Source organism: Salmo salar, chromosome 10 (assembly GCF_965601325.2).
Source record: "Salmo salar chromosome 10, fSalSal1, whole genome shotgun sequence".
NCBI classification, from domain to species: domain Eukaryota; kingdom Metazoa; phylum Chordata; class Actinopteri; order Salmoniformes; family Salmonidae; genus Salmo; species Salmo salar.
In genome coordinates this window covers 91,119,188-91,134,075 of record NC_138300.1, presented here as the reverse complement: position 1 = coordinate 91,134,075, position 14,888 = coordinate 91,119,188, and the positions used below count along the sequence as shown (strand labels likewise).

The window sequence follows — 14,888 nt, the reverse complement described above, 5'->3', positions numbered from 1 at the left end:
CTGTGAGTAATGGAATGGCCACTCTGCCCAGAAAGTCTGGGGCTTTGTCTCCGTCTTCACCAAAGACCGTCAGCTCCAAAACATCATGGATGTCCTTTATTGGGCTGCCAACAGATAACCAGTTAGTCCCAATCCGAAGGAATACATTCATCTGCATCAATGTATACAAAGTACACTAAAAGACCAAGTAAAAACACATGTACAATGTAAAGACTTTTTTCCACTCAGGGCTGAGTGTTTTGTAGATGGTGTGAGTCTGTAGCCTGCTGTTCCCCAGCTCCAGAACACAGAATGGATCACTTTTCCCTGCAAAGAAAGAACAAAGCTGTGTTAAAATGTGTGTGCAATTGTAGATTAATTTAGCCATAGAACTTAACCAGTTAAAACGGTAATGGTTAAAAGTGGAGTGATGTATCACCATTGAGATCAGTTGATGTGAGATCTGTGGCACTGACCACCTTGACTTGAAGGAAGCCAACCTCCCTCAAACATTTGTGAGAGTTCTTCAAACTCTGCAAAAGTAAAATGATACAAACAGTCTTACTTAAACGTATTAATGCACGCTAGTATTCCTAGAGAGCTTTTGAAATGTACTTACTTATCTACTAGTAGCACTTATATTAATTCAACCATGTAAAATGTCAAAAGTGGCATGAATAAATAGTAATATGTCACTAAACATGCTAACATATTTCTCTAGGATTTGGTCCCTCTCGTCTGGCTGTTCCAGGGGAGCTTTGTTGAGTTCGTTGATGGACACCCCACAGCAGGGGTTGAGGGTGGCCAGGAATACCAGCCTGCCCTTATCTTCGTCCAGGACATGGGTGTAGAGCTGCTGTGTGGCTACTGGCAGCCTGGACAGGTCCACCTCAAACCTAGATAACGATGGGATCTACTTCAATATCACTGCTTAATAACAATCAAATTAATATCAAATCAAATGTATTTGTTAAGCCCTTTTAACATCAGCAGATGGGACAAAGTGCTTATACAGAAACCCAGCCTGAAACCCCAAACAGCAAGCAATGCAGATGTCTATTAGAAAGAACAGCAGTCGTACTACAAAAACAACACTATCAGAATCAAGCAAATCAATACTCACATTCCCCAGGATTCCTCGCTCTTCCTGCCTCTCTTAGCAAACACCTCCACCTGCAGTGGCTCCAGACAGTCCTCATACTTGTTGAAGTCAAACCTCTCCCTCCACTGAGGGTTGGCTTGAACACACAGGTTCTGGGGGAGAGAGAAAGAGCAGAGTGCTGATACAGTACTGTAGCGTGGGTGGCCACTGGCACAATCACACACAGAGCCTGGTGTGGAGCAGTGTCAGGTTTAATGCAGTGTCACAGTGAGCAGAGACTACATGACAGGTGGATTAAGTCTTCATTCAGAGCTACCAGGAAGGGGCGGGGGAGAGGAGAGGAGGGTTTTTTGTGTGAGCGCACCTCAGCCTCCTCTCTGGGATCGTAAACACTGACAGCATCCAATTAGAATTAGCTTTGTTCAACAAACAAGCTGAAACGAAACCAGAGAGGTTTACAGAGAAATGACATGAAAACACAAGACAGGCTACACTGCGGAATCATCAGGGGGGAGGCCAACAAGTAGAGGTAGATGAGCAGGGCATGCTGGGTATGCAAATCAAGTAAAGCATAGTGAAGCCCTCCACCTGAAGGAGAGCATAGAGGGGAGATTGTACAGTGGCAAAGAGGCCCAGTCTAATGAGTTGCTCTGCCATGCCCTAGTGAGCCAAGGTGGAGGTGAGCCACTGACAGGCACCTGCTGAGAGAAAGGGAGGGAGAGAAGGAGAGAGAGGGAGAGAAAGTGGGGGGTGAAAGGCTGGTGGAGAGCATGTGCAAAGGATAGGGGAAGAGAAAAGAGGAAGGGAGGAGGCAAAAAAAAACAAGGAGAAATAGATTGAGAAAGAAGCTCACCTTGCTCTTGTACTTCTGCTCTCCCAGTCTGTAGCGCACATAGATGTCCCCCTGGACATTTTCAGGCATGTCCTGTCCCTCTACCAGGGTGATACCAAACACTCCACTCCACAGCTGGCTGTTCTTGGTGGCCTCAGCCGAGCGCTGGGTCTGGGCTTTATCTTGGGGATGGGTTTGGTCCCCCTTTTGGTTCTGGCCTCCCTAAGAGACACAAACATGGACACACAGCTGCATTAGGACACCCTCCATGACAAAACTCTCTGAGTGGCTACCCCACTTCATTCACCTGCCCCTCAAATCTGGCACCTCATTACATATATGGATTGCATGAATGTACTGTAGGACTCCGCTAGGCTCCAGACCCTCTCTGTTTGAGCACATTAGCCCATCTCCAGTGACAGCAGCAGAGCCACACCAGCGAGGAGAGGTGCGGTTCCTGGAGAGAGGGAATGTCAGTGAGCAGAGCACAGCAGCCAGATGTCCCTGGCTGTGACAGTCCCACTCATCACAGACCCAGAGACAGAGTGGGGGGAGGCAGGACACTTGGCATACTGCACAGGAGACAGCAGGCAGCAGTGAGTAATGATGCAATCCAACCACACAACCCTCTCATCAGCAAATTATGCATGGATGTACATACAGTCTGGGAATGATATATACAGCATTGTACACATTGGTCTATTCTTCACTAAATCCCAAACCGAAATGTTGACTGTCTTCAGTGATATCTCTTATCTCAACTGTCCAATCAAATTTCTAAAATCAACTATTAGGGTGTTAAATGTCCAGGATGTCAAAACACTGAGACATCAAGGACAGCCCCTCCCAAATGATCCAACAGTCCTGCCGTGGCACAGCGGGAAACAGAGGAGGAGAAACAGGCCTTGATATGTGTCTCTGTGTTAAAGTTCCCTTGAGCCTGTGCAGTGATAGGCCGTCTCTTTCAAAACAAACAGCAGAGAGAGAGAGAGAGAGAGAGAGAGAGAGAGAGGTTGTGTGGGCTGACTAATTAAAGAGCAGGGCTATAATCTGCTCTGGCCTCTTTGATACTCTGTCTCCCTCTGCTGCCTTGGCCGGCACAGCTTCAAACGGCTCCCCTGCCACCCCGTCCCTCCCATCTCCTCTCCCCTTCTCTCCAGGGTCACCGCCCACACTGCAGCCCAGGGCCCAGGCCGCTGGGGATCAGAGCCTGTACGTCGGTCTCAGGGACCTGCATTAACATGGAATACCACGCCACAGCGCTGCTCGGCCCTATAAATACCCCTGCTCTGCTCTCTACAGAGGAGGAATACAGAGGAGTGGAGGAGCGACATAAAGCAGGGCCTGGCCAAGTCATCCCAAGTGTTTATCTTGGACACAGTTCTATCTCAGCGGCCAATAAAACAATTCCACTTAACTGTAAGTGGCCCCTAAAGAGAGTCTATTCCTGGTCCTAAAAGGGGTATGCGATTGCTTCCATATGGTGGGACAGCATGGGGACGAGCAGGATGAGCTCAAACCTAGGTCCATTTGGCTGGTACCTCGGCTCTGTCCATCCACAGCTGTGATATTACATCCTAACATCTGGGTTATTGCCCGCTATGCCTGGGAATTATCAACCTCGCGAATCTTCGGCATCCCACACTGGCAATGTGCCTCAAACATCAGAGCCAGCCCCCCCCCCCTCCCTCCCACATGGCCTCCTCCAGACAGAAACACTATCAAGCAAAGCACAGAAACAGTTTTACTGGGGCAGTTGCCATTCGCTGTCTCTGTGGTAGTTGTCTCTGTGGTAGTGTTGAGAGTGAACAGGAGTCGGGAGTAGCAGTGGGAGATGAAGAATGACTAGGAGCTTAGTGCTCAGTCCCGGCCACCAGATAGGTGTCAAATGGAACAGCAATTTAGAGAAATATCATCTTTGTTAAAAATATGGATTCAAACATCACATTAACATTGTCATACGGTCACCGAAATGTCTTGGTACCGCCATCTGCGTCTGCTAAATGACAGGGTAAATTTGCACCACGATTTGATGAGCATTTTCACATTGTCTTTCTATCTGCCCATTTATCCATCTGCAGAGCATACAGTGACAATGTGAATTGTGCTTTATTTCTTACCGGTTTAACACCAAACTCAGATTCAGAGAGAGATGAAACAGCGGCAGATGAAGTGACTGGATAGGTGTGAGAATAAACCCACAAGCACCATAATGAGAAGAGCACCAGTCCAAAACACAACAACACTAAATGCATCCAATTTCAGCCTTAATCACAATGCTTCAAATGAGGAGCTGTATATTAAACCCAAAAAAGGCTCTACTCCAAACTGTGCTTAGTCAACGTAAATATGATGTTATCATGTTTAGATAATTTGTAATGCATGGTTTAGTCTGACACTTGACTCTACACAATTCCAAATAGAAAATGCAACTTGTCATTATGAAACCATGTGTACGAAATACATTATTTAAGGTTGAAAATGCATGCACAAAAACAAAAATCCTGGGACTATACTTCGCTCTTTGTTATGATCGTCATATATAATACAGTGATCTACTGCCCCCTGCTGCTGGATATCAGGCACAATCTCAGCCGTATTTGGATTTCTCTGACTAAAGTAATGGTTATACTGTTAGTAAGTCTAGTACTGTATGTCTATTCTAGAAATAGACATTGGCATATACTGACATTGAACAGATTTTAGAATGAGATGTACACAACAAAATGATGCAAGTAGAAAGGAGAGCAGTAGAAAATAGACAATTCTAAATCCTACCCTCTTTTTCTGGTGCCATTTCTGTAAACAAGAAGAAAAAAAATCAGGAAAATGTCAAAATATAGTGATTGAAAATATTGATGTTGAAAATTAGAGATGTAACATTAGACTCCAATCAAATGAGGCTTACACGTTTTTTGATAGTAGCGTCTCTAAAAGTGAGGCATGTGTCCATGACGATGACCCCCATGTCATCCTCCAGACTGTTGGGGTCCTCCAGACTTAACACCATCTCACCGGTCCTGGACAGAGAGAGACAGAGACGTACTGCAGTTTACTAGATAATACACTGAGTGATTAGCAGAGCATGTGTATTACTCACTTGTCTAATTCAAGGTTTTTGATGACAATCGTGCTGGAACCCATGAAGTCATCAGTGGTTAGGTCCTTATCATAAACCTGCAACAATTACAAACATCATGCTCAATATAAAAACAGTTAGTGTATGTCAATCAGGTTTGGCACAATGAACTGTTATTGCATGCCAGTTTTGTATCCTTTGCAGGCCAAAGCTATGACATGATTAGAGTGTCAATCTGTCACTTTTATGACAATATAAGTACATTGTCGTTCATGTGTAGGTGATACTTAGACAACCTAAGTAAAAACAACAGATCAACGTGACACTCACCCTCACGTCAACAACCTGCTCTCGATCCTGCAGGGGGAAAGAGAAGGACTCGCTCCATTTTGGATTCAGGTTCTTATACACAATTTTGCTTTTGTAAATCGTCTTCCCTTCCAGTTTGAACTTGACATAAGGATCACTTGTACCTAGAGATTCAAAAACAAAATGGAAGGTTCAGAAAATAGCAGATAAAAGCATTATCAGATTATCAACACAATCAATCATGATATGAGACAAATTCGTACTTGCAAAGGGGTGTCATTTATACAACAATTGTATAAAAAAAATATATAAAAAATGTAATATATATGACACAGGAAACAAGTCAGATCCGCACAAATGAGAACACACACACCTTCCCTCCCAGCTAGATATATCAAAGAAGTTTGTGAGAGACTGAGATATGCAGGGATGACGTACACCGCACATGTATTTATGAAAACAGAGGGATGTATCTGTTTAATTGTGAAAGAGAAGAAACTCTCGCCAGCATGAAGCAACGAGCAAATAAAGTCCTGAAACCAGGAGCAACCAGTGTTAATCTCAAAAGCCTGTTAAGAAAGTGGGCCTGGTGGTGGGGTGGGGGGACAGGACGTCTTTGTCTCAGCCATGGTATGAAGATTGCCTGAAAAATGAAAGCCAGTCCCATGCCTTAATTTGTATGGAGAAATGAAAGGGTGCTTGAGAGAACCTGCAGGGAGGCTAGAATCACATGACAAAGGCCCTGTGGGGATGGGCTGTCAGGCCTGTCAGCTCCCCACTCCAAATGAACATCTCCCAAAGGCAGGCAGGACCCACAGCAGCTCCGCCCTGCCAGTCTGACAGGAAAACCTCCAGGCAACTTGACAGGAGGAGAATGTGGCAGCCAGTGAGGAGAAAAGCTCTGGCGTGACAGAACGGTGACCATTGAAATTAACCGCGAAAAAAGGGGAGAACAAAAAAAGAGAAGTGGGGGTTGGTGGCGAGGGTCCTTTCAGAATATGTAATGACAGTGGATGGTGTTGGTGGGTCTCAGGCACCGTGTTGATTGTAGGGCAAACAGTGGAGAGGCAGGGGGCGTGTGGGGATTGCATCATCATCATGGTGCCATCCTGTCAGGAAAAGTAAGGTCTCAACTAGCAGGGAGCTGTGGCCCGAGACGACAAGGTTAGTGAAGCCACGGCGGCAGTTACATAAGAAACCTTAGCTGAGGGTTACATAGGGAAAATCATATAGCCTACATATGGCAGCAGCGGTCAGTCAGGCAAAGAGGTGGAACTTAAGTTTGCAGACCAAAAAACATGTTTGATTGAATTTCAGCCAAAAGCCTCCAACCGATATGTTCATAAAATAAAATAAACAAAATGTTCCAGAGATGTTTGGTTTTCAATAGCAGGGGAGACTCCATGTTGTTTCTTTCAAACAGCAATTCAGTTTATGGACAGTTGAGGTCGCTGCTTCCCCAAACTAATTGCATTGCATCCCTACAAGCCCACAATGACAATGGGCAGATGACTGAGGAAATGAACAATTGAGGTATGCATATGAGAAATATTTTAGTTGTATTTTGAAGGGGAGACTACATCATATTCAGTAAATATTAAATATAACAATCAATCATTTTGGGGATACAAGCCCCAAACAGTCAGTTGTATTCCACAAGCCTTGGGTATCTTATCTGCTGTATATAATGGAATGCCATGCACTGGGTGTACAAAACATTAGGAACACCGTCCTAATATTGAGTTGCACCCCCTTTTGCCCTCAGAACAGCCTCAGTTCGTTGGGGTTTGGACTCTACAAGGTGTCAAAAGCATTCCATGTTGACTCCAATGCTTCCCACAGTTGTTTCAAGTTGTCAGAGCAGCTCACAGATCACTGCACCTGTACATAGCCCATCTATAATTTAGCCCTAACAACTACCTCTTCCCCTACTGTATTTATTTATTTTGCTCCTTTGCACCCCATTATTTATATTTCTACTTTGCACTTTCTTCCACTACAAATCTACCATTCCAGTGTTTTACTTGCTATATTGTATTCACTTTGCCACCATGGCCTTTTTTGCCTTTACCTCCCTTATCTCACCTCATTTGCTCACATTGTATATAGACTTATTTTTCTACTGTATTATTGACTGTATGTTTGTTTTACTCCATGTGTAACTCTGTTGTTGTATGTGTCAAACTGCTTTGCTCTATCTTGGCCAGGTCGCATTTGTAAATGAGAACTTGTTCTCAACTTGCCTATCTGGTTAAATAAAGGTGAAATAAATAAAATACATTAAATTAAATAAGTTGACTACACTGATTGAAGTGGATTTAACAAGTGACATCAATAAGGGATCATAGCTTTCACCTGGATTCACCTGGTCAGTCTATGTCATGGAAAGAGCAGATGTTCCTAATGTTTTTTATAAACTGGGTGATTCGAGCCCTGAATGCTGACTGGCTGATAGCTATGGTATATCCGGCAGGTAGCCTAGTGGTTAGAGTGTTGGACTAGTAACTGAAAGGATGCAAGATCAAATCCCTGAGCTGACAAGGTAAAAATCTGTTATTCTGCCCCTGAACAAGGAAGTTAACTCACTGTTCCTAGGCTGTCATTGAAAATAAGAATTTGTACTTAACTGACTTGCCTAGTTGAAAATGTAATCAGACCATATACCACGGGTATGACAAAACATGTATTTTTACTGCTCTAAGTACATTGGTAACCACTTTATAATAGCAATAAGGCACCTCGGGAGTTTGTGGTATTTGGCCAATATACCACGGCTAAGGGTCGCGATGCGTAGTGCCTAAGAACAGCCCTTAGCCGTGGTATATTGGCCATATATCACACCCCCTTGCGCCTTATTGCTTAAGTATACTCAGTATATGACATGCCAACATCTACTGTCCTATACAGACCAAAATAATAAGTATGACATAAGTTAACATAAACATTTACAACCATTGTGATTTAAGATTAGGGATTTTCTTCAATGTGTTCAGAACACTATGAATTACTGCAGAAAGGTCCAAACTTCCTAGGATGTATTTTAGCAAACCTCCAGCAGGTGGCAGCTTGTCATTTGTGGCGGGAAAATGTTATTTAACATTGCATGAACTCTCCAACTGACAAAAAAAATGTTGGGTCTAAATTTGTATTGGTTATGAAAACCATACCACATCGTTTGTTTCTCCACACATGTTGTTAACAAAGAAACAGCCAGAGTGCATCGCATCTATTGAACACACCACTGAGAATACTGTGGTGGAGCCTGGCTGGCAAAACACACTTCTGCACTATAAGAGTTGTCCATCTTTTTCAAAGTGATAGAAACATAAATCTAAAATATACCAACCCCATGTAACCTTCTCTGTAGTGTAACTGCTCAGATGGAGTTGGGCAAGGTGTGCTTCCTTAAGGGAAGTCTCCTGGGTGTGTTTTGGCGTCAGAGTCTGGTCTGACTGGAATCACTGTCAAAAATACATTCCACACAGTTAGGGGCCCTTTGTAATGTATGTGCTTCAACTAAAAATAATTTCTTGATGACATGTTCAAAATCAAGATCAACAAAGTAAATATGATGAATTGCTTTGTCATCATCCTACTCACGGCATAAGGCACACCTTCTCAAGTTGAAAGTATGTATCTATCAATATACCCAGCATGCCTCAGACTTTACATATGTAGACCTCCAGAAGTACCAGGTTCTTTTCGTCCACTTACCATTGCGGTCTCTGATGACCAGGTTCCTGCCCTCCTTCAGGTTGACGGTGAGGAGGTACTTCTGGATAGGACCAGGTGGGCCCCTTGCTGCAATAGCCTGTCAAGGAAAGGAATCACATTAATATGATGCTTTATAGTCTAAAGTCTTAGTGTTGTCCATTATCATTGACAAGGTCAGGGGGTCCAAGTCCAGTACTCACATTGTTGCCTGCTTGACCCTGCAAGGGCTGGGCATAGAAGTCATTATGCTCATTGGGTAACTAAAGGAGAAAAAAATGTAAGCTTATCAAAAAGACATCTACAAAGTATGGAACAAATGTAGATGTTATCATGTTCAGTCACGTTATTTACCACTTTTTAACCTCAGGTACTACAATTGTACCGGCAACCAGTAAGGCAGGTTTGTAGCCTCAACAATGTCTGGCCTTGTAATAAGACAGATCTACATTTAATACAATGGAAGTGACTTCAGGTCGGCATAAGAGCTACTAAAATAATGTTTCTTCTGCTCAGCATATACATTATATGAGTATAGGGATTGCTATCTGCAATAGGATTTCTGACAAAGAACCACTGAAACATTGTCTTAAAGTTAAAATCTTATTTTAAACAATAACAAAGCGGCTACCCGCCTCTGTTTTGTAACCACTCTCAATGGATACAAGGACTGACCGTCCATGATATCAAAATAATAGTTTTAACCATGTTTTTACGCTACTGTATACAGTGTTTAATCGAGTACTCAAACAGAAGTCAAAACTCGATCTTTAACCAGAGATAAAAAAATATATAATACTGTAAAACTGTTTGTCTGATTTATTTCATAACTCCGGTCAAAATTGAAAACAGGGTGACAGGTAGCCTAGCGGTTAAGAGCGTTGGACCAGCTCAAGCTCTCCTATCACAGCACAACTAGCTCCATGAGTAGGGCCCTGTGTTTTGGTTAATCATGTTGCATGACCTGGATTTTTGTCTTTATTTAAAGCTTTTCATCAAACTGTCCGATTTCCTTTTCATGTCAGATGGTCCAGCGCCATCATCATTTTGGGTTGAATTCTCATTTCTGGAAATGGCTAAAAATAAAGGTTCAAATCCAGATTGTTTGACATAATTAACCAAAACACATGGCCCTATCCATGAGAAATCATATGCTTATCACGCACAAAGAAACATTCTCAGAGGGTGACAAGCAGCAACAATCTCGCATTACATCTTTTGCCACTGCAAAGCACTGCTGTGACCCCGCCAGAGCCAAGCAGGTAACACAGCTCATTACGGTTTTGATTAATGATTCTCAACTGGCACTTGTGTTTTATTGACTGAACAATAAAAAGCCACTCTAAAATGTGAAGTTTTGTCACTCAACACAATGCCACAGATGTCTCACGTTTTGAGGGAGCGTGCAATTGGCACGCTGACTGTAGGAATGTCCACCAGAGCTGTTGCCAGATAATTTAATGTTAATTTCTCTACCATAAGCCGCCTCCAACGTAGTTTTATAGTGACATATCCAAATGGCCTCAAAACTGCAGACCATGTGTATGGCGTTGTGTGGGCGAGAGGTTTACTGATGTCAACGTTGTAAACAGAGAGCCTCTTGGTGGTGTGGTTATGGTATGGGCAGACATAAGCTACAGACAACAAACACAATTGCATTTTATCGATGGAAATTTGAATGCACAGAGATACCATGACGAGATCCTGAGGCCCATTGTCGTGCCATTTATCCGACGCCATCACCTCATGTTTCAGCATGATAATGCACAGCCCCATTTCGCAAGGATCTGTAGACAATTCCTGGAAGCTGAAAATGTCCCAGTTCTTCCATGGCCTGGATACTCATTAGACATGTCACCCATTGAGCATGTTTGGGATGCTCTGGATCGACGTGTACGACAGCGTGTTCCAGTTCCCGCCAATATCCAGCAACTTCGCACAGCCATTGAAGAGGAGTGGGACAACATTCCACAGGCCACAATCAACAGTCTAATCAACTCAATGCGAAGGAGATATGTCGCGCTGCATGAGGCAAATGATGACCAGATACTGACTAGTTTTCTTATCCACGCCCATATGTGACCAACAGATTCCTATCTGTATTCCCAGTCATGTGAAATCCATATATTAGGGCCTAATGAATGTATTTCAATTGACTGATTTCCTTATTATTAACTGTAACTCAGTAAAATCTTTGACGTTGTTGCATGTTGCGTTTATATTTTTGTTCAGTATATATGGGGCAATTTGATTTCAGTTGATATTTAATTACTTAACTTACCTTTACATAGTCCTTTTGATTCCTAACATAAGGCTTCTACAAGCAAGCACCACTGCTGATGTTGCTTCCTTTTTGAAGATTGTGTCCAAAGATTTGATATTGTGGTTTCAATAAATTCATCTTAAATGGCAATATTTCTTTCAGAAATCCAGTGCGGGCCTTGTGTTCTAATTATTATATATATGTTTTCATTCGAGTACTCTAAAACAAATCCTGCAAGTACTCAGATAATCAAAACATTTCAAATGCCCATTTCTATCACATTTACATTGTTTACAAACATTTAGAGTAAAACAACTTCATATTTTGGGTTCTGATGAGGTATGATAGTTGAACTAAGCTCATAAGGAATTTCTAAGTTATATTCTTCAAAAATCAATGGGTATATATCATTAATTTAGTCCAAAAATGGATGTAACAATTAGGGTTTCTAGCTTTAAGCACAATCCATGACTTTAAAGTATATCTATTGTAGCTGATCTGGAGACTGATCATAGAAAACTTCTAGGCATAGAGTCAGCATAACAGCTCAAGGGTGTGAAAACCCAGACCACAGTATTTGAATATGAAAACAGAGCTTGCAAATGCTAATAAGACCACAGTGAAAATGCACTGCTTTAACACACTGTACTGTGTCTTGGTCACTAAACTATCCTCCTGTATTACTGTCACATAGAAACATGTATTTTCTATGAAAACGTGTGTGAAATCTGTCAGTCCACATTTAGACTTTACACTGTATGCAGTAGGTCTGTAACAATATCTGTGGAGGGTATTGTAAAGTACAAGGTTAGTGTGGTATCTGACCTCAATGTCTTCCTGGGGCTCCCTGCAGAAGATGTCTCTGATGTTTGTCGAGAGGGAGGGCTCCCTCATATCCAGGTCCTCGGAGTCAGTGGGCCAGAACGAGTAGGCTTGTTCCTCGAACGGGGTTCCACACACAGAACCGTCCCCACTGTCCACAGGGGTGCCCATCCTGTCCGGGGTGCCCATTCTGTCTGCCCTGTCCACTGGCAGAGACCATCTATCTGGAGGGATGTTCAGTCTGTCAAGTGGATTTGTAGGAACAGACAATCTAACTTCTGCTGGTTGTTTCCCTCGCTCCCTGGAAGCAGCCAGTCTCTCTGTAACCAGGTTTGTTTGGTCTGAGACAGAAGAAGCAGATCTTTCAGCAGATGCACTCACTCTGTCACTAAAAGTGACCACTCTGCCTTTAGAGAATAACAATCTTTCTGTAGAAACATTCATTCTCTCTACTGAAGAAGTCAATCTTGGTGTGGGCACAGGAATATGTGGAGCATTTGATCTCGGGGTTGGTGGCTTCCCTCTGTCCACTGCTGTTTTTACTCTGTCTGCTGAAGAAGAAGAAGCAGAAGAAGCAGATCTCTCTGCAGGTGTGTTCCGTTTGTCTAATGGCGTGTGGATTCCGCCCATAAAGGTTGCCATGTCCTCCTCTTCAGATTCTTCATAGAGAGTTTGTGTCTCCACAGGTGCAATCCTTCTAGATCCAGATATATTCATGTTATCTATGAAAGTCAAATCATACACAGTCTTTCTACCTGAGGGGCCTGCATCAGTTGCAGTCAGTCTGTCAGTGGATAGAGGGACTGAGTTAACAGAGGCGTTATCACCAGAGCCTGAGGAGCTGTCAAAGCAGATGGCGTCTGAGGCTGTGCAGAAGGCACTGTCTATGGGAGAGGGTTCAGCCTGAACAAACCTCAGGTCCGGCACTGATATACTGCGCCTGTATCGCAGGGGCTTGGGTTTCTTCTTCTCCAGTTTCCCCGGGGTCTTCTTCTTCTTTATGTTGTTGAACTGGGTCTTGGTCTTCTCACGCAGGTTCTCCCACACAGTCTTCTTCTTTGTGTCCATGCTGAGTGGTGCAGGCAGCAGGACACACCTTTTCACACAGAGACTGCAACAACAAGATGAAGTAGTATCAGCATTATTGTTTAAGTAGTACTGTCTACTGAACTCTTACAAAAAAAGCTTCAGGCCTGACAAACATGATTGCACAATTGTTTTGGTACTCATTATAGGAGTGGCATTCAGGGACGCTTTTGGGCGCTAACTCTGAATCTATACTGGCACAATGCCCTGAGTGATACTGAAATGATATAATGATACTTGCCAAGCTTTTGGTACACAAATCACATTGTTATTCAATTTACTGTAGGAACTGCAGTTTACTTGTATCCGTTCACTACTCACTCCTACTGATGACACGGGGTAAAAAAAGCCACAGAGCCAAAAAGATACATCCACAATATTAAGCGTAGCATCTTCTTACGGTAGAGAGAAAGATAACACAGCTTATATGATGAGTTTGTTTAGATAATACTAGGACTAGATAATACTAGGCCCATTGCAGTCAAAAACATGATTTTCCTGTATTTTATATACATTTCCACACTATGATGTTGGAATTTAAAAAAATATATATTTATTTCACCCTTATTTAACCAGGTAGGCCAGTTGAGAACAAGTTCTCATTTACAACTGCGACCTGGCCAAGATAAAGCAAAGCAGTGCGACAAAAACAACAACAACACAGAATTACACATAAACAAACGTACGGAATAATACTGTGAAATGTTGAAAATTATGATAATTTAAGTGTAAGAGTGGTTTCTTCTTGCTTGAGAAATTGCTCTTTGCTAAGAAACTATTTGTTTCTTTTTCACAATTTTCAATGAAAACAATCACAGTAAGGTATTTAAATTGTTACCCATAAATTTGATATTGAGATAAAAACAGCTGCATTGGACCTTTAAGATGAAGAAATCCAATGTCAATAAGAGACATCCAAATAGGCCATTTATAATCTGACCTCATCCCTCTCCTCTCCCCCTCTCACTCTCTCGAAAACAAATGTTCTTTACCTGGGCCTAGGCTATATCACCACAATCTATGAGAGGCCCACATCAGACATAGAAAACTAAAATCATTGTAAGCCTATTCTATAGAGATTGGTTAACAAACTATCATAATATAACAGCCTCGGAATTTGGATAATAAAATATGATGAAACAGCCACATACTTGCTTAGACAGTTGCAACGCTGCTCCACAACCTTACAAAGAGGAAATAGAAATATGTTCCAAGTATGTTGTCTCAGGAAACTTCCAGAGAGCTAGTCAGTAGACTGCCCTCAGACAATAGTATGGTGAAAATGAGGAAGTCCCTTTCAAATGAACTTATAAATACATCCTCTTGCTTCTAGACAGGTTTGATGAATGGGTGGAGAGCAACAGCAGGGCCAAACAGGCCACACCAGTCCCACCAGGTGAGTTTCATTACATGGTGATATTTTCTGTCCACCAATAGCAGGTTGAAGTGGTGGATTATAGCACAATGTATACCTTTACTGTACTTAGCATATTATTTAGAAAAGTCAAAGAAATCCTCAAGTTATGGAATTGCTTCATAACAAAGGAACAGAGTAGGTAACTGGGATAATGCTCCCAAACAATACTAACTAGCTGCTGCCAGACGGGAAAGCCTTGCTTGTTCAGATTGTTGGTTTGTTTGTTTGTTTACATTGTGTTTGTTTTATCATGAATAGTCATATTTTCAAGTTTGCTGTTGTTCATAA

At 42.5% G+C, this 14,888-nt stretch overlaps 1 protein-coding gene across 2 annotated transcripts in view; it reads right to left on the bottom strand.

The window, feature by feature from the left end:
- The window catches only part of LOC106560804 (multiple C2 and transmembrane domain-containing protein 2), a 42,008-nt gene extending 27,515 nt beyond the window's left edge, over positions 1 to 14,493 (bottom strand). The window contains exons 1-14 of one of the 2 annotated variants that reach the window (XM_045688212.2): positions 14,335 to 14,493; positions 12,101 to 13,208; positions 9,216 to 9,275; positions 9,016 to 9,112; positions 5,323 to 5,465; positions 5,014 to 5,090; positions 4,822 to 4,933; positions 4,692 to 4,712; positions 1,935 to 2,135; positions 1,103 to 1,233; positions 689 to 875; positions 419 to 512; positions 204 to 306; positions 2 to 104 (exon numbers count right to left, since the gene is read on the bottom strand). In XM_045688212.2, the coding sequence (XP_045544168.2) occupies positions 2 to 104; positions 204 to 306; positions 419 to 512; positions 689 to 875; positions 1,103 to 1,233; positions 1,935 to 2,135; positions 4,692 to 4,712; positions 4,822 to 4,933; positions 5,014 to 5,090; positions 5,323 to 5,465; positions 9,016 to 9,112; positions 9,216 to 9,275; positions 12,101 to 13,165 (2,394 nt within the window). In that variant the 5' untranslated portion in view covers positions 13,166 to 13,208; positions 14,335 to 14,493. The remainder of the gene's footprint in view (position 1; positions 105 to 203; positions 307 to 418; positions 513 to 688; positions 876 to 1,102; positions 1,234 to 1,934; positions 2,136 to 4,691; positions 4,713 to 4,821; positions 4,934 to 5,013; positions 5,091 to 5,322; positions 5,466 to 9,015; positions 9,113 to 9,215; positions 9,276 to 12,100; positions 13,209 to 14,334) is intronic. The other variant, XM_014124109.3, reaches the window with a different exon arrangement.
- Positions 14,494 to 14,888: the final 395 nt, after the last annotated feature.